The sequence below is a fragment of the Pristiophorus japonicus genome, chromosome 24 (assembly GCF_044704955.1).
Source record: "Pristiophorus japonicus isolate sPriJap1 chromosome 24, sPriJap1.hap1, whole genome shotgun sequence".
Classification (NCBI taxonomy): Eukaryota; Metazoa; Chordata; class Chondrichthyes; family Pristiophoridae; genus Pristiophorus; species Pristiophorus japonicus.
The window spans coordinates 5,897,408-5,919,222 of record NC_092000.1 but is presented as its reverse complement, the minus strand read 5'-3'; the positions used below and the strand labels follow the sequence as shown (position 1 = coordinate 5,919,222).

The following is a 21,815-nucleotide window of genomic DNA, read 5'->3' as shown; positions in this document are numbered from 1 at the left end:
TGGCCCTGGCCTTCATTTATCAACGGCTGGGTGTATCCCGGCGATCTCACTGTGCAGGAATTCCCTGTTTATAAGTTATTGAAGTCGGCCAAGTAATTCTTTAGCTGTGTTAGTCTTTGGAGAACTCAGTGGAAGCAAAACTACCGTCACAGCTAAAGACGTTGCTGCAATAGTTCCTCCTTCCCGCGTTGTGGAACTTGATTCTTGTCTTATAAGGACATGCGAGCTGCCGAAATGTGCGATTTGAGGTCCCGGATGTTTGATCTCGAGACGGTAAAAGCCATCAGCGTGTGCACCGGTAATGTGGTTAGATGGTGCAGCTCTGCCCGGAGATGTCCCGTGTCGCCTGATCGAGAGGTAGGATGTTATCTGTGGTCACCGTGACGTGGGACCCTGTTAGACCTCGTCCGCTGGGGGGGCCGACATCAATTGGGCTGGAGGTCCTTCTTATTTCCAAACCGGTTTTACCGAGAACAGTGCGGCACAGAAACAGGCCGTTCTCCCCAACCGGTCCATGCCAGGGATGTGGGCATCGCTGGCCAGGCCGGCGTTTATTTTTTTTTGAAATTCGTAGCCAATCGTTCCAATTCTTTGTCAAATCACAAACGCCAGAGGTCACCTTGCACACGCCAAGGATCACTCTGCGCCAATGCTCTTAGCCAAAAGGCCTAGAGCCACTGCACCGTTCCTGGAAGTACTGCAATACCAGGTTCGTGCCATGGAGGTAGATGGGTCAGGTCCCCCACACACCTCCGTGGAGGTGGATGGGTCAAGCCACCCCACCCACCTCCTGTTTCCAAAAAAGCAAGCATATACCTTCCTGATCCAGGGAGAACCACCCGGAGGTCATGGTGGCTACTCCCCTGTCAGGTCAGTTACGCATGATCTTAGCCAGGCCGGCGTTTATTGCCCATCCCCAAGTTGTCCCTGGAGAAGGTGGTGGTGAGCCGCCTTCTTGAACCGCTGCAGTCCGTGTGGTGAAGGTGCTCCCACAGTGCTGTTAGGGAGGGAGTTCCAGGATTGTGACCCAGCGACGATGAAGGAACGGCCGACATATTTCCCAGTCGGGACGGTGTGTAACTCAGAGGGGAACGTGGAGGTGGTGGTGTTCCCATGTGCCTGCTGCCCTTGTCCTTCTCGGGGGTAGAGGTCGCTGGTTTGGGAGGTGCTGCCGAAGAAGCCTTGGCGAGTTGCTGCAGTGCGTCTTGTAGACGGTGCACACTGCAGCCACGGTGCGACGCACAAGCCCCCTTCCACCCCTCTTCAACTCACCCCATCGGCAGAACCTTTCCATTCCTTTCTCCCTCATGTGTTTACCCAGCTTCCCCTCAACTGTGTCCTTAAATGCTATTCACCGCCAGCACTCCTTGTGGTAGCGAGTAGGGGTGACTTGTAAGCGTTTAATGTGGCGGTTATATTATTGGATGAGTATGTGTCATGGCAGACCAACTAACCCTGGATTTTTGGTTGAAAACAAAGTGATTTTGAAAATTTTAATGGGTGCATTACTATGCCGCGCCTTTAAGACTCGAATTTTCCCAGGATCTGAATCGAAGTTCTGCATATGCGCTGCAGCTCCTCAAAATTTAGCGACAGAACTTTCGTTGGCATCATCGCCCCAAGTCAAGTGTGCAACGGCTGATTTTACACCATCTTCAGCTCTGTCTGGCCTGTAATTACTCGGCCTATCCCTTTCTCCCTTCTTAAACAAGGGCACCGCATTAGCAGTCCTCCAGTCCTCTGGCACCATGCCCAAATACAAAGAGGACTGGAAAATGATGGTCAAGGCCTCTGCTATTTCCTCTTTTGCTTTGCTCAACAGCCTGGGACGCATTTCATCCGGGCCTGGGGACTTATCTACTTTCAAAGCTGCTAAACCCCTTAATACTTCCTCTCGCATTATATTTATTTCATCCAGAATATCACACTCCTCCTCCATAGCTGTATCTGCATTGCCCCTTTCCTTTGTGAAAACAGATGCAAAGTATTCGTTAAGAACCGTACCAACATCTTCTGCCTCCACACACAGATTACCCTCATGGTCTCTAATAGGCCCTGCCCTTTCTTTAGTTATCCTCTTGCTCTTAATATATTTATAGAACATCTTTGGGTTTTCCTTGATTTTACTGGCCAAGAATTTTTCATGCTCTCGCTTAGCTTTCCTGATATCCTTTTTAAATTCACCTCTGAACTTTCTATATTCCTCTAGAGTTACTACAGTATTTAGCCGTCGGTATATGACATAAGCATCCCTTTTTTTCTTTATACACCCCTGTAAGCCCCTAGACATCCAAGGGGCTGTAGAATTATTATTCCCACCCTTTTTCTTTAAGGGCACATGTTTGGCCTGAGCCTTCCGGATCTCCTCCTTGAATGCCTCCCACTGTTCCGACACTGATTTACCAACAAGTAGCTGTTTCCAGTCCACCATGGCCAAATCACTCCTTATCTCAGCAAAGTTAGCTTTTCCCCAATTTGGGACTTTTATTCCTTGTCTATCCTTGTCCTTATCCATAACTACCTTGAATCTGACTGAATTATGATCACTAGCACCAAAATGCTCTCCCACGAATACCCCTTCCACCTGCCCAGCTTCATTCCCCAAAACTAAATCCAAAACCGCCCCCTCTCATGTTGGGCTTGTTACATACTGACTAAAAAAGTTCTCCTGAATGCATTTGAGGAATTCTGCACCCTCTATACCCTTCACACTATATTTGTCCCAATCAATATTCGGATAGTTGAAATGTGCCTACATATTTGCTCCTCTATCTCCCTCCCACTGTTTGGGGCTCTATAATGCACGCCCAGCAGTGTGATCGCCCCCTTTTTTATTTTTCAGTTCGACCCATAAGACTTCATTTGATGATCCCTCTAACATATCATCCCTCCTCACAGCTGCAATAGTTTATTTAATCAATACCACAAACCCCCTCCCCCCCCACCCCGCCGCCTTTTTACCCCCCTCTCCGTCCTGTCTAAAAATCGTGTAATCAGGAATATTGAGCTGCCAAACCTGCCCCTCATTCAGTCATGTTTCTGTAATGGTTATAATGTCATACTCCCAAGTGTCTACCTGTGCTCTTAGCTCATCCGCCTTGTTCGCTATACTCCTTGAATTGAAGTATGTACCATTCAGCACGGGAAGGCCCCCTTGATTACTGCAGTCTTGCTATCCAATTTCAGCTTCAATTCCTTGCCTATTGAATTTGTTCTCGGGTTCCCATCCCCCTGCCAAGCAAGTTTAAACTCGCCCCAACAGCGCGAGGATTTAGGTCCTGGCTTGGTTTCAGTTGCTGTACAAGGGAATGAGCACGATGTAAATGTTTTTAATATTGAATAAATCCAATCAGAAATGTTGGACAGAATTAGTGGCCCAGTAATCCAGAGACCTGGAACTAAATATCCAGAGAACGTGAGCTTAAATCTCACCACAGGCACTACGAGAAATTTGAATTGGGTTTTGAAAATATCTGGAAATTAAAAAGCCGGTCTCAGTAAAAGGGACCTCGATGTTGTCGAATTGTCATAAAAACCCAACTTGTTCCCCACGAGGGAAGGAAATCCCGCCGTCCTTAACCGGTCTGGCCTAAACGTGACTCCACACCAATTGTGTTGACTCTTAACTAACTCCTGCCCAGTGTCAGCCGTGGCTCAGTGGGCAGCACAGTTGCCTCTGAGTCAGAAGGTTGTGGGTTCAAGTCCCACTCCAAGGAACTTGAGCACATATATCTAGGCTGCCAGTGCAGTACTGAGGAAGTGCCGCACTGTCGGGAGGGGCAGTACTGAGGGAGCGCTGCACTGTTAGAAGGGCAGTACTGAGGGAGCGCTGCACTGTCGGAGGTTCCACAAACAGCAATGTGATAATGACCAGATAATCTGTTTTTGTTATGTTGACTAATGTATAAATATTGGCCCCAGGAAACTGGGGAGAACTCCCCTGCTCCTCTTCGAAATATTGGCCGTGGGATTTTTTACGTTCACCCGAGAGGGCAGACGGGGCCTCGATTTAACATAGAAACATAGAAACAGAGAAAATAGGTGCAGGAGTAGGCCATTCAGCCCTTCTAGCCTGCACTGCCATTCAATGAGTTCATGGCTGAAGATGCAACTTCAGTACCCCATTCCTGCTTTCTCGCCATACCCCTTGATCCCCCGAGTAGTAAGGACTTCATCTAACTCCCTTTTGAATATATTTAGTGAATTGGCCTCAACTACTTTCTGTGGTAGAGAATTCCACAGGTTCACCACTCTCTGGGTGAAGAAGTTTCTCCTCATCTCGGTCCTAAATGGCTTACCCCTTATCCTTAGACTGTGACCCCTGGTTCTGGACTTCCCCAACATTGGGAACATTCTTCCTGCATCTAACCTGTCTAAACCCGTCAGAATTTTAAACGTTTCAATGAGGTCCCCTCTCATTCTTCTGAACTCCAGTGAATACAAGCCCAGTTGATCCAGTCTTTCTTGATAGGTCAGTCCCACCATCCCGGGAATCAGTCTGGTGAATCTTCGCTGCATTCCCTCAATAGCAAGAATGTCCTTCCTCAAGTTAGGAGACCAAAACTGTACACAATATTCCAGGTGTGGCCTCACCAAGGCCCTGTACAACTGTAGCAATACCTCCCTGCCCCTGTACTCAAATCCCCTCGCTATGAAGGCCAACATGCCATTTGCTTTCTTAACCGCCTGCTGCACCTGCATGCCAACCTTCAATGACTGATGTACCATGACACCCAGGTCTCGTTGCACCTCCCCTTTTCCTAATCTGTCACCATTCAGATAATAGTCTGTCTCTCTGTTTTTACCACCAAAGTGGATAACCTCACATTTATCCACATTATACTTCATCTGCCATGCATTTGCCCACTCACCTAACCTATCCAAGTCGCTCTGCAGCCTCATAGCATCCTCCTCGCAGCTCACACTGCCAACCAACTTAATGTCATCCGCAAATTTGGAGATACTATTTAATCCCCTCGTCTAAATCATTAACGTACAGTGTAAGCAGCTGGAGCCCCAGCACAGAACCTTGCGGTACCCCACTAGTCACTGCCTGCCATTCTGAAAAGTCCCCATTTACTCCTACTCTTTGCTTCCTGTCTGACAACCAGTTCTCAATCCACGTCAGCACACTACCCCCAATCCCATGTGCTTTAACTTTGCACATTAATCTCTTGTGTGGGACCTTGTCGAAAGCCTTCTGAAAGTCCAAATATACCACATCAACTGGTTCTCCCTTGTCCACTTTACTGGAAACATCCTCAAAAAATTCCAGAAGATTTGTCAAGCATGATTTCCCTTTCACAAATCCATGCTGACTTGGACCTATCATGTCACCTCTTTCCAAATGCGCTGCTATGACATCCTTAATAATTGATTCCATCATTTTACCCACTACTGAGGTCAGGCTGTCCGGTCTATAATTCCCTGTTTTCTCTCTCCCTACTTTTTTTTAAAAGTGGGGTTACATTGGCTACCCTCCACTCGATAGGAACTGATCCAGAGTCAATGGAATGTTGAAAAATGACTGTCAATGCATCCGCTATTTCCAAGGCCACCTCCTTAAGTACTCTGGGATGCAGTCCATCAGGCCCTGGGGATTTATCGGCCTTCAATCCCATCAATTTCCCCAACACAATTTCCCGACTAATAAAGATTTCCCTCAGTTCCTCCTCCTTACTAGACCCTCTGACCCCTTTTATATCTGGAAGGTTGTTTGTGTCCTCCTTAGTGAATACCGAACCAAAGTACTTGTTCAATTGGTCTGCCATTTCTTTGTTCCCCATTATGACTTCCCCTGATTCTGACTGCAGGAGATCTAGGGGACAGGGAACACAATAAGCACTCCTCAAAACCTACCTCTTTCACCAAGCTTATGATCACCTTTCCTGGATCCTTTCCAGTACTCATCCGGCTGATGGCTTTCTTTACTTCGTCCATGCTGGGAGGTTCTTTGATAGGTTGCTGGGGTATGGAGTCAAGTGCTTCTTCGCTCTCTGTTGAAGGTCGATTAAGAAGATTACTGAAGCGTTCTCTCCACCTCTCATTTGTGCCAGTCCTGTCTTTGATCAAAGTGCTGCCATCTGCTGAAAGGAGTGGAGTAGTGCTGGGTTTTGATGGTCCATGGACTGACTTGATGGCGCTGAAGAACATCTTGGTATTGTTCCACTTCCTCTGCTTTCGTCTGCCACCATTTATCTTGCATCTGGCGAAGGTCTCTCGGTGCTTTGCTCTGCATGTGTCTGTAGCGGTCCCTCTTGGAAATTGCGGAAGGGTCATTTTGCCATTCTAGGTATGCTTTTTTCTTTTCATCCAGCGTCTTGCAGATCTCAGCGTTGTTTTCATCAAACCAGTCTTGGTGTACCTTCTTTTTAAGTCCAAGCGTTGTCTTTGCTGAGTCTGTTACCATCAAGTACCTTGGCAGCACCATATCAAGTGATGGGTCCTTGGACAAGACGATTGATGCAAGGATCTGTAAAGCCAGCCAGGCACTTGGTCGCTTGTGCACTGAGGTGTTGAGTCACCACCACATCCGACTGTCAACTAAACTGTTGCTGTATAGAGCAGTCGTTCTCTCATCTCTCCTTTATGGATGTGAGACCTGGACACCATACAGGCGACACACCAAAAAGTTGGAAGCTTTCCATATGCGCAGTCTCAGATCTATACTCCACATACGCTGGCAAGACCGGGTGTCAAACTTTGAGGTTCTGGAGAGAGCACAATCAACCAATCAACTAGCATCGAGGTGATGATCATGCGAGCCCAGTTCCAGTGGGCTGGACATGTCATCCGCATGGATGAGTCAAGGATCCCTCATCAGCTTCTTCACGGCGAGCTCTGTGAAGGTCGAAGGCACCAGGGGCGCCCCCGCAAGCGCTACAAAGATTGCATCGAGGCTAAGCTCCAGTACTGTGGCATCCGACCAAAGGACCTCGAGAATACAGCAGCTAATAAAATCCAGTGCCGAACCCTCACGAGGACTGCCTGCCAGACCTTCGAAGAAAGCCGATGTCAACGCCTGCGGGACACTAGAGAGACGACATCAGGTGGCAGTACTGTCAGCATCAGGCGCATCGAACTTCCCTTGTCCGACGTGCAAGAGACTATGTGCATCCAGAATTGGCCTATACAGCCACTTGAAGACACATGCCATTGATGATTAGCACATCAACGTCTCTGTTGGATATGACAGACTACCAAGGATGATCACCTGCTCCTTACATGGCTTGGTGTCAAATTTTGTCTGATGACACTCCTGTGAACCGTCTTGGGATGGTTTAAAGGCACCCTATAAAGTAGTTGTTGCTTTACTGACCAACGTACCTGTACAGCCGCTTGATGAAGTGTCACTTTAATGCAAGAGGGGGCCATTGAAATGTACAGGCAACTCCCGATTATCCGTACACGGATCCAACAGGAAACCGTTGTAATGGGATTTAAAATTGTTGCTAACAAGTGAAAAGACAACCCCAAATAATTTGGAAAAATCTCCTTCCAAACACTCTGCTCATTTATATTTTCTCATTCTCTCTCTCACACACTGTCTCTCACACTCTCTCCCTCACAACTCTCTCTCACACATTCTCTCTCTCACACTCTCTCCCTCACACACTCTCTCTCTCTCTCTCATACACTCTCTTTCTCTCTCACACTCGCACATTCTCTCTCTCTCACACCTTCTCTCTCATACTCGCACATTCTCTCTCTCTCACACATTCTCTCTCTCTCATACTCGCACATTCTCTCTCTCTCACACTCTCTTTCTCTCTCACACTCGCGTATTATCTCTCTCACACACTCTCTCTCTCTCTCTTTCTCACACTCGCACATTCTCTCTCCCACACTATCTCTCTCTCACACGCTCTCACACACTCTCACACTCGCACATTCTCTCACAAACTCTCTCTTTCACACTCTCTCTCTCACACTCGCACATTCTCTCACAAACTCTCTCTTTCACACTCTCTCTCTCTCTCGCACACTCTCTCACACACTCTCTCTCTCACACTCGCACATTCTCTCACAAACTCTCTCTTTCACACTCTCTCTCTCACACTCTCTCTCTCACACTCGCACATTCTCTCACAAACCCTCTGTCTCACACTCTCTCTCTCTCTCACACTCGCACATTCTCACACAAACTCTCTCTCTCTCTCTCTCTCACTCACCGTAAAATCCCCCTCCTCTGCCCTTGCTTTGTGTGTGTGTGTGTTGCAGCCGCAATCTCTCACGGCCGCCGCTGACGTTGGGAACAGGGGCAGTGCCGGCACTGGGTTCCAGGCACAGGTTGTACATGCGTGCTGGTAATGTCCATCTTTTGTCGCTGATTGTATTGATTCATTAAAGTTTTAATTTATAAATGTAAAGTCGCCCTAACGATTGTATTTATTCATTAAAGTTTTAACTTTAAAGTGTAGACTCACCCTGTTTACCCGGAATAGCCCAATCCCTGAGGGACCCGAATAACCGAGAGTTGTCTGTGGTTGTTTAAATTCATTGCCCATCCCCTAATTGGCCTTGAGTGCGTTGCTCAGCCATTTCAGAGTCACATATCGGCCAGACCGGGTAAGGGTGGCAGATTTCCTTCCCTAGAGGACATTCGTGAACCAGATGGGTTTTTACAACAATCCGGTAGTTTCATGGTCACCGTTACTCGCTTTTTATTCCAGATTTATTTAATGATCTGAATTTCAATTCCCCCCTGGTGAGATTTAAATTCTTGTCTCCAGATTATTAGTGCAGACCTCTGGATCACTAGTCACGTAACGTTATCACTGTGCTACCGTTCCCATCTGGGGGCTTGACAAGGTGGATGCAGAGAGGATGTTTCCACTGAAGGGGGAGACTAGAACCAGAGGGCACGATCTTAGAATAAGGGGCCGCCCATTTAAAACTGAGATGAGGAGAAATTTCTTCTCTCAGTGGGTTGTAAATCTGTGGAATTCGCTGCCTCAGAGAGCTGTGGAAGCCGGGACATTGAATAGGTTTAAGACAGAAATAGACAGTTTCTTAAATGATAAGGGGTTATGGGGAGCGGGCGGGGAAGTGGAGCTGAGTCCATGATCAAATCAGCCATGATCGTATTAAATGGCGGAGCAGGCTCGAGGAACCGGATGACCTGCTCCTGCTCCTATTTCTTATGTTCTTATGTTCTTTTCAGGTTCTGGATTGCCTCAAGGCTGCCTTGGTTGAATGGAGTTCAAAGTTCCACCCAGACCAGGCTGAGGTGAAGGTGAGCTTTTTTTGCGCGGTTGCTGCGTGACTCAAGTTGTTCTCAGTTCAGCATCAACCCTAACCTGCTTGCGGTGTCAGTGCGCGTAAGTCGTGCCGCCATTTTAGATCCTGGAAGCGTGTGGCGGCCATTCTGAAATGGGTCAGGCTGTGTCTGAAAACCAGCGACACTCCGAACCCTGCTGATACAGGGACCCTGCTCCTGGTCCGTGCTGAGAAGTCACACAGGGTTTCCTCGCATAATATTGGAATCCCCAGTTGGTCCTGGAGGGATGTTCCTTTTTATAAATATCTGAATGCTTTGTGTTCGTCAAAGTGAGGGATGTTAACTTGGGAACCCTTCCATTTTGAGAGCCCGCTCTCAGAATCACACACTCCCAGATCAGCATCAATTATGGGTCAGTGCAGCATGTGAGGCTCTCTTATTGGGAGTTCCTGTTCTTGGTCACAGCCTTTTGTCTCTAATCTCCAATAATGGTGCTGCTGGTGTGTCAGCTGTGGCTCAGTGGGTAGCACTCTTGTCTTTGAGCCAGGAAGGTTGTGGGTTCAAATCTCACTCTTGATACTTGCGTGCAACAATGCTGTACTGTTGGAGGTGAATCATTAAACCGTGGATCTGTCTGCTCTCTCGGGGGTGTGTAAAATATTCCATGGCACTCTTCTTTTGAAGAAGAGAAGGGGAGTTCTCCCCAGTGTCCTGGGCCAATCCACATCACAAAAACAGATGATCTGGTCATTATCACATTGCTGTGTGTGGGAGCTTGCTGTGCACAAATTGGCTGCCGCGTTTCCCACATTACAACAGTGACTGCACTCCCTCAATACAAGCACTTAATTGGCTAGAAAGCACTTTGGGACATCCCGAGATTGTGAAAGAATGTCTTTCTTTTTCTTTTGGGGCGGCCGAGGGTGGGAATTCCAAGATATACCCAATAAAGCACTTGGATCTCTTTGCTAATTAGGTCGGTGTTCCGTTTAACGTTCGTTGAATTACAAGCATTGTGTGTTTTTTTCCTGACTATTTCTGCCAGGGATTACCCGAGCACCTGGTTTGCAATCTTATTCAGGACACTGAGAGGATTGGGCCGAGCGAGAGAGAGGACATTAAACTAACGGGTAGGTGCACTCACAGGAAGAGAGAGCATTGTTGCCATGGTATCTGCGGAGATGGCGGAGAGTGGGTTTTGAGCAATCAATGGTTGGGTTTTATAAAAGGGCCTTTGTGTCATGGATGAAATGGAACCCCATTCTCTGAACCAATTGTAATGTATGCATCCTGTGTGCATGCTCACAGGTTGGGAGAGCTGTAGAGTTGGGAGTGGCTTAGCCGGTCACGTGATGTTCACAAGACTCAATAAAACCCCGACCAGTTGGGTTCGGGGGATCCACGATGGGGCAGGTGGTTGTGAGCCTGGTGGATGAACTGGTAATGTGTAGTGTGATTGTTAAATCTTTTGCTAATAAACCAACTCATTCTTAAAAGCAATATGTTGCTGTGAATTCTTAAGCAAAGAACCCATGAAGCAAATACATTGCAACCAATGGCTGAGCGAAACCAAGAAAGGTAAGGGTAAATTGATCAATGCTGTACTCCTAGGGGGAGCAGCACTGGGAGAAGACCAAGGCACAAGGCATTCTTGTTGCCCTATAGCCAACGGTTTCCGTTCAATTGGATATGTGCATAAGTGGGTAGGTACATACAGGCCAATAGAGATGTCCCCGTATATTTCTACAGGTTTACAGTCAGTTTGATCAAGCCCTGGGGAATTCACTGTTATAGCATTGTGTTACTGGCTGGTACAATTCGAAAGCAGTATAACTCGGGCAAAGGTTGTCTGCTCCCTTAATATAGAAGTGTGCTCGAACTGCCAAGCCCAGCACATTTTCAGACCTTAACCACACCCCTATTTTTGTGTTCTGCTTTTTCTGTTTTTTCTCTTCCCCACGGCAGCTGGTGACGATTCTGCCGCCTCCATTCACACCCTATCGAGACTCATCTTTTGTTTCTTAACTTGTCCCATTACCATCTCCTTTTGCCTGGCACCATCCTTCCTTGTGTCTCTCTAATCTCTCCTGCCGTCCACCCTATCACTGACCTTCCCCTTTGTTCTTCCTCCCCTCCCCCGCCTTTCCCCGCCCTGACACTTGCTTAAAAACCTGTTACATCTCTAACTTTATCCAGTTCTAACGAAGGGTCATCGACCTGAAACGTTAACTCTGTTTCTCTCCCCACAGATGCTGCCTGACCCGCTGAGTATTTCCAGCACTTTCTGTGTTTATTCCAGCACTTTAATTACTGGGACAGGTTAAACTGCCCGAATTGCCACCATTGTATGTTTTGCTTTTTTAATTTAGACTGAATTTATGATGCAGGGTGTATTTATTCAACAGCAACAACAACACCAACAATGTTCATTTATATAGCGCCTTTAACATCTCAGGGCGCTTCATAACATTATCAAAACAAATTTGACCCCAAGCAACATAAGGAGATATTAGGGCAGGTGACCAAAAGCTCGGTCAAAGAAGGAGGTTTTAAGGAACGTCTTGAAGGAGGAAAGAGAGGTAGAGAGGCGGAGAGGTTTAGGGAGGGAGTTCCAGAGCTTGGGGCCCAGGCAGCTGAAAGCACAGCCACCGATGGTGGAGTGATTATAATCAGGGATGCTCAGGAGGGTAGAATTAGAGGAGGGTTGTGGGGCTTGTCATGTATCCTACATGGCTACTGTTGGTATTATCACCAGGTGTGCCACCAGAGGGCACAGCAGTGGGAGACTTGTAGGTTACCTGTACAGGTGTGCCTGGCCTAGTATAAAAGGCAGGCCACCAGGTGTGATCCTCTGGAGTTATCAATAAAGGACTAAGGTCACTACAGATCAAGTACTGCCCCGTGGAGTCATTATCAGAGCATCCTAGGACATAACAATTGATGACGAGGGCCTAGTATAAAAGGCAGGTAATTAGGTGTGATCCTCACTGTGGAGTTATCAAAAAAGGACTAAGGTCACTACAGTTCAAGGACAACACACTGCCTCGTGGACTGATTATCAGAACAACCTAGGATATAACAGGGCCGGAGGAGGCAACGGAGATGGGGATCTGTTTTTATTGATACTTTTACCTTCCTGTTCTATCCTTCTCTCCCACAGCCAAACTCTTCGTCTGCAGATTTGAAGCTTCAATGGTCAAAGAGGCCGTGGCGAGAGGTATGTAAGCTCGACTCAACCTGTCCAATGGGTAGAACCACCAGGCAGTAAATCACTTCTCATTCATCACTTTATGTCCAGGGGCTTCAATGTCGTGGGAATTGGCACAGAGTTAATTCTATTGAGATTGCGGTGTCCTCCAACAGGTGGGCAGTCTTGCCACACAATCTGATGAAATGGAACCCCATTCTCTGAACCAATTGTAATGTATGCACCCTGTGTGCATGCTCACAGATTGGTTGAGCTGTAGAGTTGGGAGTGGCTTAGCCGGTCACGTGATGTTCACAAGACTCAATAAAACCCCGGCCAGTTGGGTTCGGGGGATCCACGATGGGGCAGGTGGTTGTGAGCCTGGTGGATGAACTGGTAATGTGTAGTGTGATTGTTAAATCTTTTAGTTGAGATTAATCCACAAGTTGGCATTGGAGTGCTGCAGAGGTCTTGGGGCCCTGCTGATAAAGAATTGAGGGCCAAGGCAATGTTTGCCCAATGACCCGCAGGCTTGGTCTTGTCCAGTCACTGGTGGGCACTTGCCCATAGAGCTCCTCCTGGACTCATGATGTTGGATAGTCAATCGTTGATTCCCTCCTATATCATCATTGAGTGTGGAATTCCTCATGAACATTTATGTTAGGCACCCGCTTATATCGTTCACCATGTACATTCACCAATGGATCAGTTCCTATGGACTGGAGGGTAGCTAATGTAACACCACTTTTTAAAAAAGGAGGGAAAGAGAAAACGGGTAATTATAGACCGGTTAGCCTGACATCAGTAGTGGGGAAAATGTTGCAATCAATTATTAAAGATGAAATAGCAGCATATTTGGAAAGCAGTGTCAGGATCGGTCCAAGTCAGCATGGATTTATGAAAGGGAAATCATGCTTGACAAAACTTCTGGAATTTTTTGAGGATGTAACTAGTAGAATGGACAAGGGAGAACCAGTGGATGTGGTCTATTTGGATTTTCAAAAGGCTTTTGACAAGGTCCCGCACAAGAGATTGGTGTGCAAAATTAAAGCGCATGGTATTGGGGGTAATATATTGACGTGGATAGAGAACTGGTTGGCAGACAGGAAGCAGAGAGTCAGGATAAACGGGTCCTTTCAGAATGGCAGGCAGTGACTAGTGGAGTGCCGCAGGGCTCAGTGCTGGAACCCCAGCTATTTACAATATACATTAATAATCTAGATGAAGGAATTGAGTGAAATATCTCCAAGTTTGCAGATGACACTAAGCTGGGTGGCAGTGTGAGCTGTGAGGAGGATGCTAAGAGGCTGCAGGGTGACTTGGACAGGTTAGGTGAGTGGGAAAATACAGCACAATGTGGATAATTATGAGGTTATCCACTTTGGGGGCAAAAACAGGAAGGCAGAATATTAACTGAATGGCGGTAGATTAGGAAAAGGGGAGGTGCAACGAGACCTGGGTGTCATGGTACATCAGTCATTGAAAGTTAACATGCAGGTACAGCAGGCGGTGAAGAAGGCAAATGGCATGTTGGCCTTCATAGCTAGGGGATTTGAGTATAGGAGCAGGGAGGTCTTACTGCCATCGTATAGGGCCTTGGTGAGGCCTCACCTGGAATATTGTGTTCAGTTTTGGTCTCCTAATCTGAGGAAGGACGTTCTTGCTATTGAGGGAGTGCAGCGAAGGTTCACCAAGACTGATTCCAGCGATGGCTGAACTGGATCAACTGGGTCTTTATACATTGGAGTTTAGAAGGATGAGAAGGGATCTCATAGAAATTTATAAGATTCTGACGGGACTGGACAGGTTAGATGCAGGAAGAATGTTCCCGATGTTGGGGAAGTCCAGAACCAGAGGCCACAGTCTAAGGATAAGGGGTAAGCCATTGAGGACTGAGATGAGGAGAAACTTCTCTACTCAGAGAGTTGTTAACCTGTGAATACCCTACCGCAGAGAGTCGTTGATGCCAGTTCATTGGATATATTCAAAAGGGAGTTAGATATGGCCCTTACGGCTAAAGGGATCAAGGGGTATGGAGAGAAAGCAGGAAAAGGGTACTGAGGGAATGATCAACCATGATCTTATTGAATGGTGGTGCAGGCTCGAAGGGTAGAATGGCCTGCTCCTGCACCTATTTTCTATGTTTCTAATGTGTACTTACCCTCAGAGTCAGTCCCATTATACCGAGGTTGGACAGCCACATAGCCAGCCGATCTGTCGTTCATTACATGAGAAGCATTGGATTAAAAAAAAACGTTTCTATTCATTCGTTCAAAGGATGTGGGCGTGGCTGGCAAGGCCGGCATTTATTGCCCATCCCTAATTGCCCCTTGAAGGTGGTGGTGAGCCACCTTCTTGAACCGCTGCAGTCCGTGTGGTGAAGGTGCTCCCACAGTGCTGACTTGTAGCAGTTTGTGTCTCGCTGGGCCATTTCAGAGGGCAGTTAAGAGTCAACCACATCGCTGTGGGTCTGGAGTCACATATCGGCCAGACCGGGTGAGGGTGGCAGATTTCCTTCCCTGAAGGACATCAGTAAACCAGTTGGGTTTTTGCCACAATCTCACAGAAAAATCTGATAGTTTCATTGTCACCATTACTGACACTAACGTTTTAATTGGTTGGCAGACAGGAGGCAAAGAGTGGGAATAAACCAGTCCTTTTCAGAATGGCAGGCAGTGGCTAGTGGGGTGCCATAGGGTTAAGTGCTGGGACCCCAGCTATTTACAATATATATTAATGATTTAGACGAAGGAATTGAATGTAATATCTCCAAGTTTGCAGATGACACTAAGCTGGGTGGCAGTGTGAGCTGTGAAGAGGATGCTAAGAGGCTGCAGGGTGACTTGGACAGGTTAGGTGAGTGGGCAAATGCATGGCAGATGCAGTATAATGTGGATAAATGTGAGGTTATCCACTTTGGTGGCAAAAACAGGAAGGCAGAATATTATCTGAATGGTTCAGATTAGTAAAAGGGGAGGTGCAACAAGACCTGGGTGTCATGGTACATCAGTCATTGAAGGTAGGAATACAGGTACAGCAGGCGGTAAAGAAGGCAAATGGCATGTTGGCCTTCATAGAGAGAGGATTTGAGTATAGGAGCAGGGAGGTCTTACTGCAATTGTACAGGGCATTGGTGAGACGACACCTTGAGTATTGTGTATAGTTTTGGTCTCCTAATCTGAGGAAGGACATTCTTGCTATTGAGGGAGTGCAGCGAAGGTTCGCCAGACTAATTCCCGGGATGGCTGGACTGACATATGAAGAAAGACTGGATCGACTAGGCTTATACTCACTGGAATTTAGAAGAATGAGAGGGGATCTCATAGAAACGTATAAAATTAAGACGGGATTGGACAGGTTAGATGCAGGAAGAATGTTCCCGATGTTGGGGAGTTCCAGAACCAGGGGTCACAGTCTAATGATAAGGGGTAAGCCATTTAGGACCGAGATGAGGAGAAGTTTCTTCACTCAGAGAGTTGTGAACCTGTGGAATTCTCTACCACAGAAAGTTGTTGATGCCAGTTCGTTAGACATATTCAAAAGGGAGTTAGATGTGGCCCTTACGGCTAAAGGGATCAAGAGGTACTGAGGTGAATGATCAGCCATGATCTTATTGGATGGTGGTGCAGGCTCAAAGGGCCAAATGGCCTACTCCAATGTTAATTCCAGATTTAGTTAATTCATTGCATTTAAATTCCCCAGCTGCCGTGGTGGGATTTGAACTGGTGTCTCCAGATTATTAGCCCAAGTTTCCAGATTAACTGGTTCAGTAACATAACCACTGTGCTACCGTTCCCCTAACACAGTTTCCCCTTGCATTCACAGCCTGTTTGGAGCTCGGGGTAACTCAGCTCGATTCTGTAATCCTCGCCCCTCTGCCACTGTCGGAAGGACAACATTGCACTTGGCAGGGCCTGGAGCCTTACTGGAGGGAGCTGGAGATATCGGTCCGAGACGGCAAAGTTTCATCGATCGGAGTTTCAGACTTGGACCTGAAGGAACTGGAGGCCCTTTGCCAACAGGCACAGGTGTGTATTCGCCATCTTCGCTATCCTCCTCTTCTCCTGAAGTCGTGGTGTATTACAGCTCTCTGATTCTTCAACCCAGGAAGACCTATTCCATCACACACAGTCCTGTACTGTCCCCACCCAATCGCCACATGCGAGCACTTTCCAGGGCTGACTTTTCCTTTCCCCAACGGTCGGGCTGCATCTTACCGACCTCGTCAGCCGTGGCTCAGTGGGCAGCGTCCTCGCCTCTGAGTCAGAACGTTTGTCCCACTCCAGGGGCTTGAGCACAAAAACCTGGGCTGACACTCCCAATGCAGTACTGAGGGAGTGCCGCACTGTCGAAGGGGCATTGCTGAGGGAGCCCTGCACTGTCGGAGGGGCAGTACTGAGGGAGTGCCGCACTGTCGGAGGGGCAGTACTGAGGGAGCGCCGCACTGTCGAAGGGGCATTGCTGAGGGAGCCCTGCACTGTCGGAGGGGCAGTACTGAGGGAGTGCCGCACTGTCGGAGGGGCAGTACCGAGGGAGTGCTGCACTGTCGGAGGGGCAGTACTGAGGGAGTGCCGCACTGTCGGAGGGGCAGTACTGAGGGAGCGCCGCACTGTCGGAGGGGCAGTGCTGAGGGAGTGCTGCACTGTCGGAGGGGCAGAACTGAGGGAGTGCCGCACTGTTGGAGGGGCAGTACTGAGGGAGTGCCGCACTGTTGGAGGGGCAGTACTGAGGGAGTGCCGTACTGTCGGAGGGGCAGTGCTGAGGGAGTGCCGCACTGTCGAAGGGGCATTGCTGAGGGAGCCCTGCACTGTCGGAGGGGCAGTACTGAGGGAGTGCCGCACTGTCGGAGGGGCAGTACTGAGGGAGTGCTGCACTATCGGAGGGGCAGTACTGAGGGAGCGCCGCACTGTCGGAGGGGCAGTACTGAGGGAGTGCCGCACTGTCGGAGGGGCAGTACTGAGGGAGTGCTGCACTATCGGAGGGGCAGTACTGAGGGAGCGCCGCACTGTCGGAGGGGCAGTGCTGAGGGAGTGCTGCACTGTCGGAGGGGCAGTACTGAGGGAGTGCTGCACTGTCAGAGGGGCAGTACTGAGGGAGTGCTGCACTGTCGGAGGGGCAGTACCGAGGGAGCGCCGCAATGTCGGAGGGGCAGAACTGAGGGAGCGCCGCAATGTCGGAGGGGCAGTACTGAGGGAGCGCCGCAATGTCGGAGGGGCAGTACTGAGGGAGCGCCGTACTGTTGGAGGGGCAGTACTGAGGGAGTGCCGCACTGTTGGAGGGGCAGTACTGAGGGAGTGCCGCACTGTCGGAGGGGCAGTGCTGAGGGAGTGCCGCACTGTCGGAGGGGCAGTGCTGAGGGAGTGCTGCACTGTCGGAGGGGCAGTACTGAGAGAGTGCCGCACTGTCGGAGGGGCAGTGCTGAGGGAGTGCTGCACTGTCGGAGGGGCAGTAGTGAGGGAGCGCCGCACTGTCGGAGGGGCAGTACTGAGTGAGCGCCGCAGTGTCGGAGAGGCAGTACTGAGGGAGCGCCGCATTGTTGGAGGGGCAGTACTGAGGGAGTGTCGCACTGTCGGAGGGGCAGTACTGAGGGAGTGTCGCACTGTCGGAGGGGCAGTACTGAGGGAGCGCCGCACTGTCGGAGGGGCAGTACTGAGGGAGCGCTGACTGTCGGAGGTGCCGTCTTTCAGCTGAGACGCTAAACCAAGGCCCTGTCAGCCCTCTCAGACATCAAAGATCCCTTGGCACTATTTTGAAGATGAGCAGGGGAGTTATCCCCGGTGTCCTGGGGCCAATATTTATCCCTCAAACAACATAACAAAAACAGATAGCCAGGTCAGTGTGTGGGAACTTGTCACCAAATTGTCTGCCGCTTTTCCTAGCTGAAGAAGTGGGATTACAGACTCAGGAGCTGAGCTGTACAGATCACGGGGCTCCAGGCTCAATCTCTGAGCACAGGAAGCTGATCTTCAGCTGAGGCACCACTGAAGATGCCTGATTGCCAACGCAGGGTTAAAATCCAGCAGCGTTTTTGCTCCCGATTACTGGAAAGGGCGTGTGTGTATGGGCGGACGTTGGGTTCGGTTGTTGTTGCTTCGTCTGTGGGGAGAGGTTTATGACGGGGATGTCTGACTTGGCTCTCCATTGGACGACCTCCCGAGGGGGGCGAGTGGGGAAAATGAGTTCCCCCCCCTGCTCAGTAGATCTCAGTGGGCGAGTCGATGTTACATGCTCCGCGGCCTGGGGGGTCCACGCCCACGGTTGCAGAGTTGGGTTTCGGTCAGGGCTGGGGTTCGGTGCGATGCTCCCCCCTCCCCCCACAGTCGAATAGCCCAGCGACTCTCACTCTCTCTCGACTCGCCCGGGCAGGAGCAGCTGCCGAGGGGTCGACTGTCAGAGGTGCAATTGAATCCAACCTCGCTCGTTGCCTTCGGGTAAGGAGGCGGGAAGGTTGGCAGAGAAGGTGCCAAATCAATGGTGGGGGGGAGACAGAGGCAAGCACGACTTGAATCTAACCTGCCGTGGGCCGCCGATATTGGAAGCGTTCTAACCGAGGTATTCTTCACCGCAGGTCCAACCCAGCAGTAACCAGGTGAACCTCAACTCCTGCTGTGTCATACCGCCTGACCTTGCCGCCTTCGCGAATAAGAACAACATCAAACTGCTGACCCATAACGACCCCATAGGTAACGAGTCTTTTATTGTCCCCTTGGCCCGAAATTTCCTGCCTCCTGCTTTCAGGTGTCAGCCGTGGCTCAGTGGGCAGCGCACTTGCTGCGGAGTCAGAATGTTGTGGGTTCAAGTCCCACTCCAGGAACATAGGCTCAAACAAAAATCTAGGCTGGCACTCCCAGTGCTGTACTGAGGGGGCTGGACAGGGTAGATGCAGAGGGGATGTTTCCCCTCCCCTCGTGGGAGACTCTAGAACTAGAGGGCATGGTTTCAGAATAAGGGGCCGCCTATTTAAAACGGAGATGAGGAGACATTTCTTCTCTCAGAGGGTTGTAAATCTGTGGAATTCTCTGCCCCAGAGAGCTGTGGAGGCTGGGACACTGAATATATTTAAGGCGGAGATAGACAGATGTTTGAACGATAAGGGAGTCAAGGGTTATGGGGAGCGGGCGGGGAAGTGGGGTTAAGGTCAAGATCAGATCAGCCACGATTTTATTGAATGGCGGAGCAGGCTCGAGGGGCCGAATGGCCGACTCCTGCTCCTATTTCTTCTGTAACATCACGTGACTGGCTCAGTCACTCACAGTGCAACATCTCTCCAACTATTTTAAGTTGCAAGAATAATATAGCGCCCCCTTATTAAAGGGCCGCGAAAAGCGACACATTGAACAAATTAAACTTTGGACGTTAAACAAATCAAATTAAAATTCGGTTGCCGGGGGTGATGATGCACTCCAGTCCCTCCGACGCCCACCTCTCGCGGAAGGCCGCGAGCGTACCGGTGGACACCGACCGCTCCATCTCCAGGGACACCCTGGCTCGAACGTAACCGCGGAAGAGAGGCAGGCAGTCGGGCTGAACGACCCCCTGCAACAGCTCTACAACTATTTTGAGTTGTACCTGTAAATCAAATGTAATACAAGTGCCCCCTTATTAAAGGGCCACTAAACAGACAAATAAACAAATTAGACTTCAGACAGTAAACGGTCAAATTAAAATTTGGTTGCCGGGGGTGATGATGCACCCCAGTCCCTCCGGCGCCCACCTCTCGCGGAAGGCCGGAGGGACTGGAGTGCATCATCACCCGTGGACACCGCGTGCTCCATCTCCGGGGACCCCCTGGCTCGGATGTGCAACAGCTCTACAAACCCGTGAGCATGCGCACAGGTGCATGCATTACAACTACCACATCCAGGCTCTGTTTAAACGGGAATTGCCATGGTAGCTGATTCGTCGGGCACTCTTAATGTTGACATGAAAAAAGCATGACCAAACAACGCGAAAACAGGAAGTGAGAGTTGGGGACAGGAAATGGTGCAAACGGAAGATTTTTTAAAAACGTAACCATAGATTTATTGAGCTGTTCTTCTCTCCGTGTCCAGATATCCTCCCAGTGGGATCTTTCCAGGAAGCCCTTCGTGACAGTCTGCGGGACCCTCATGCCCACCAATGGGAGCCACGGTGGATTCTTCGATACTCCGCAATCATTAAGCACAGAGGAATCATCAAATCCAAAGGCTACGTGGTTCACGCAGAGAGACAAACGGCCTGATATCGCTGAACTGACCTCGGGCTGCTACCATTCCAGTTGGAACTGTTTCTACTGTCTAGTTCTGACTCACCTCAGCTCAGAGGGCCTCGGCGTTTTTTCAATCATTCACTCGCGGGATGTGACCACTCCGGCATCTTCAAACGATTTACCCGCTTCCCCATCCCGCTGCCTATTTCAAATTTATCTTTGACTCATTCTCGGGGGTGTGGGTGTTGCTGACAAGGCCGGCATTTGTGGCGCATCCCTAATTGCCCCTTGAGCCGCCTTGAACCGCTGCAGTCCGTGTGGTGAAGGTGTTCCTCGAGGACAGGACGATTTAAAACTCTGCTTCGAGTGTGTCCCAAAGCAGGGCATTAATGACAAGACCAGCTGGTTGTACTGTTGTACCCTATTGCTAATGTTCTTCGGTGACCGTACACATTTGCAAGTATATAGGGCCCAAGTTTCCACATGATTTGCGCCTGATTTTTAGGAGCAACTGGTGGAGAACGGACTATTTTAGAAATCGCAATTCTCCACATTTTTTTTTCTGCAGTTCTAGTCAGGTAGAACAGTTCTACTTTGGAACAGAATTTTTTCTTCAAAAGGGGGCGTGTCCGGCCACTGACGCCTGATTTGAAAGTTTCCACAGTGAAAACGTACTCCAAACTAAGTTAGAATGGAGCAAGAGAAGATTTTTGTAGAACTGAAAAAACCTGTTCTACACATTAAAAAATCAGGCACAGGTTACAAATTAGGCGTCCAGAACGAGGTGAGCGGGAGGTGGGGGGGAGGGAACTCATTAAATTCTACAATAAATCCTTATTTATACATATACAAATATTATACAAATAAATCCAACCTGAATAAACATTTATAAGCAAAGAAAAGATTAAATAAACCATCTTCCTACCTGTGTGAAAGTGCTTCAGGCAGGGAGAATGCTGCAGTCAGCCTGAGGTGCCCGTTCTTCCCGCGGGGGGGGGGGGGAGGGAGGAGGCGCCCGTTCTTCCCACGGGGGGTGGGGAGGAGGCGCCTGTTCTTCCGTTGGGGGGGGTGGGGAGACAGTGAGAAGGCTGCAAGTGCTGATGTGCTGATGGCAATGTGCTTTTATTAAAAAAATGTTCAAAAATTAAACAGCTACAAAGAACTACAAAAATGGCCGAGTGCCAATATTTTTTTCACATTGCGCATGCGCGAACGCTCCA

General features: G+C 49.1%; 1 protein-coding gene across 3 annotated transcripts; it reads left to right on the top strand.

Annotated features, from left to right (window-relative positions):
• Positions 1–50: 50 nt before the first annotated feature.
• LOC139237797 (glutamate--cysteine ligase regulatory subunit-like) lies at positions 51–21,570 on the top strand. 3 transcript variants are annotated; one of them, XM_070867011.1, is made up of 7 exons: positions 51–357; positions 9,164–9,229; positions 10,266–10,350; positions 12,381–12,437; positions 16,233–16,435; positions 18,976–19,090; positions 20,459–21,570. In XM_070867011.1, the coding sequence occupies exons 1-7, from the start codon at positions 220–222 to the stop codon at positions 20,626–20,628; spliced, it is 834 nt and encodes a 277-aa protein (XP_070723112.1). In that variant the 5' UTR covers positions 51–219; the 3' UTR covers positions 20,629–21,570. The 3 variants fall into 3 exon arrangements, with proteins under 3 accessions (XP_070723112.1, XP_070723111.1, XP_070723113.1); XM_070867010.1 differs by having other exon boundaries at positions 9,164–9,235; XM_070867012.1 differs by lacking the exon at positions 9,164–9,229.
• The last annotated feature ends 245 nt before the right edge of the window (positions 21,571–21,815 follow it).

Bases quoted from the DNA above. Each gene is read 5' to 3' on its own strand.
- LOC139237797 (XM_070867010.1), top strand. From the start codon at position 220: ATGCGAGCTGCCGAAATGTGCGATTTGAGGTCCCGGATGTTTGATCTC. The intron at 9,236-10,265 runs GTGAGCTTTTTT...TATTTCTGCCAG, and splicing joins CAGACCAGGCTGAGGTGAAG to GGATTACCCGAGCACCTGGT. The intron at 16,436-18,975 runs GTGTGTATTCGC...TCTTCACCGCAG, and splicing joins CCCTTTGCCAACAGGCACAG to GTCCAACCCAGCAGTAACCA.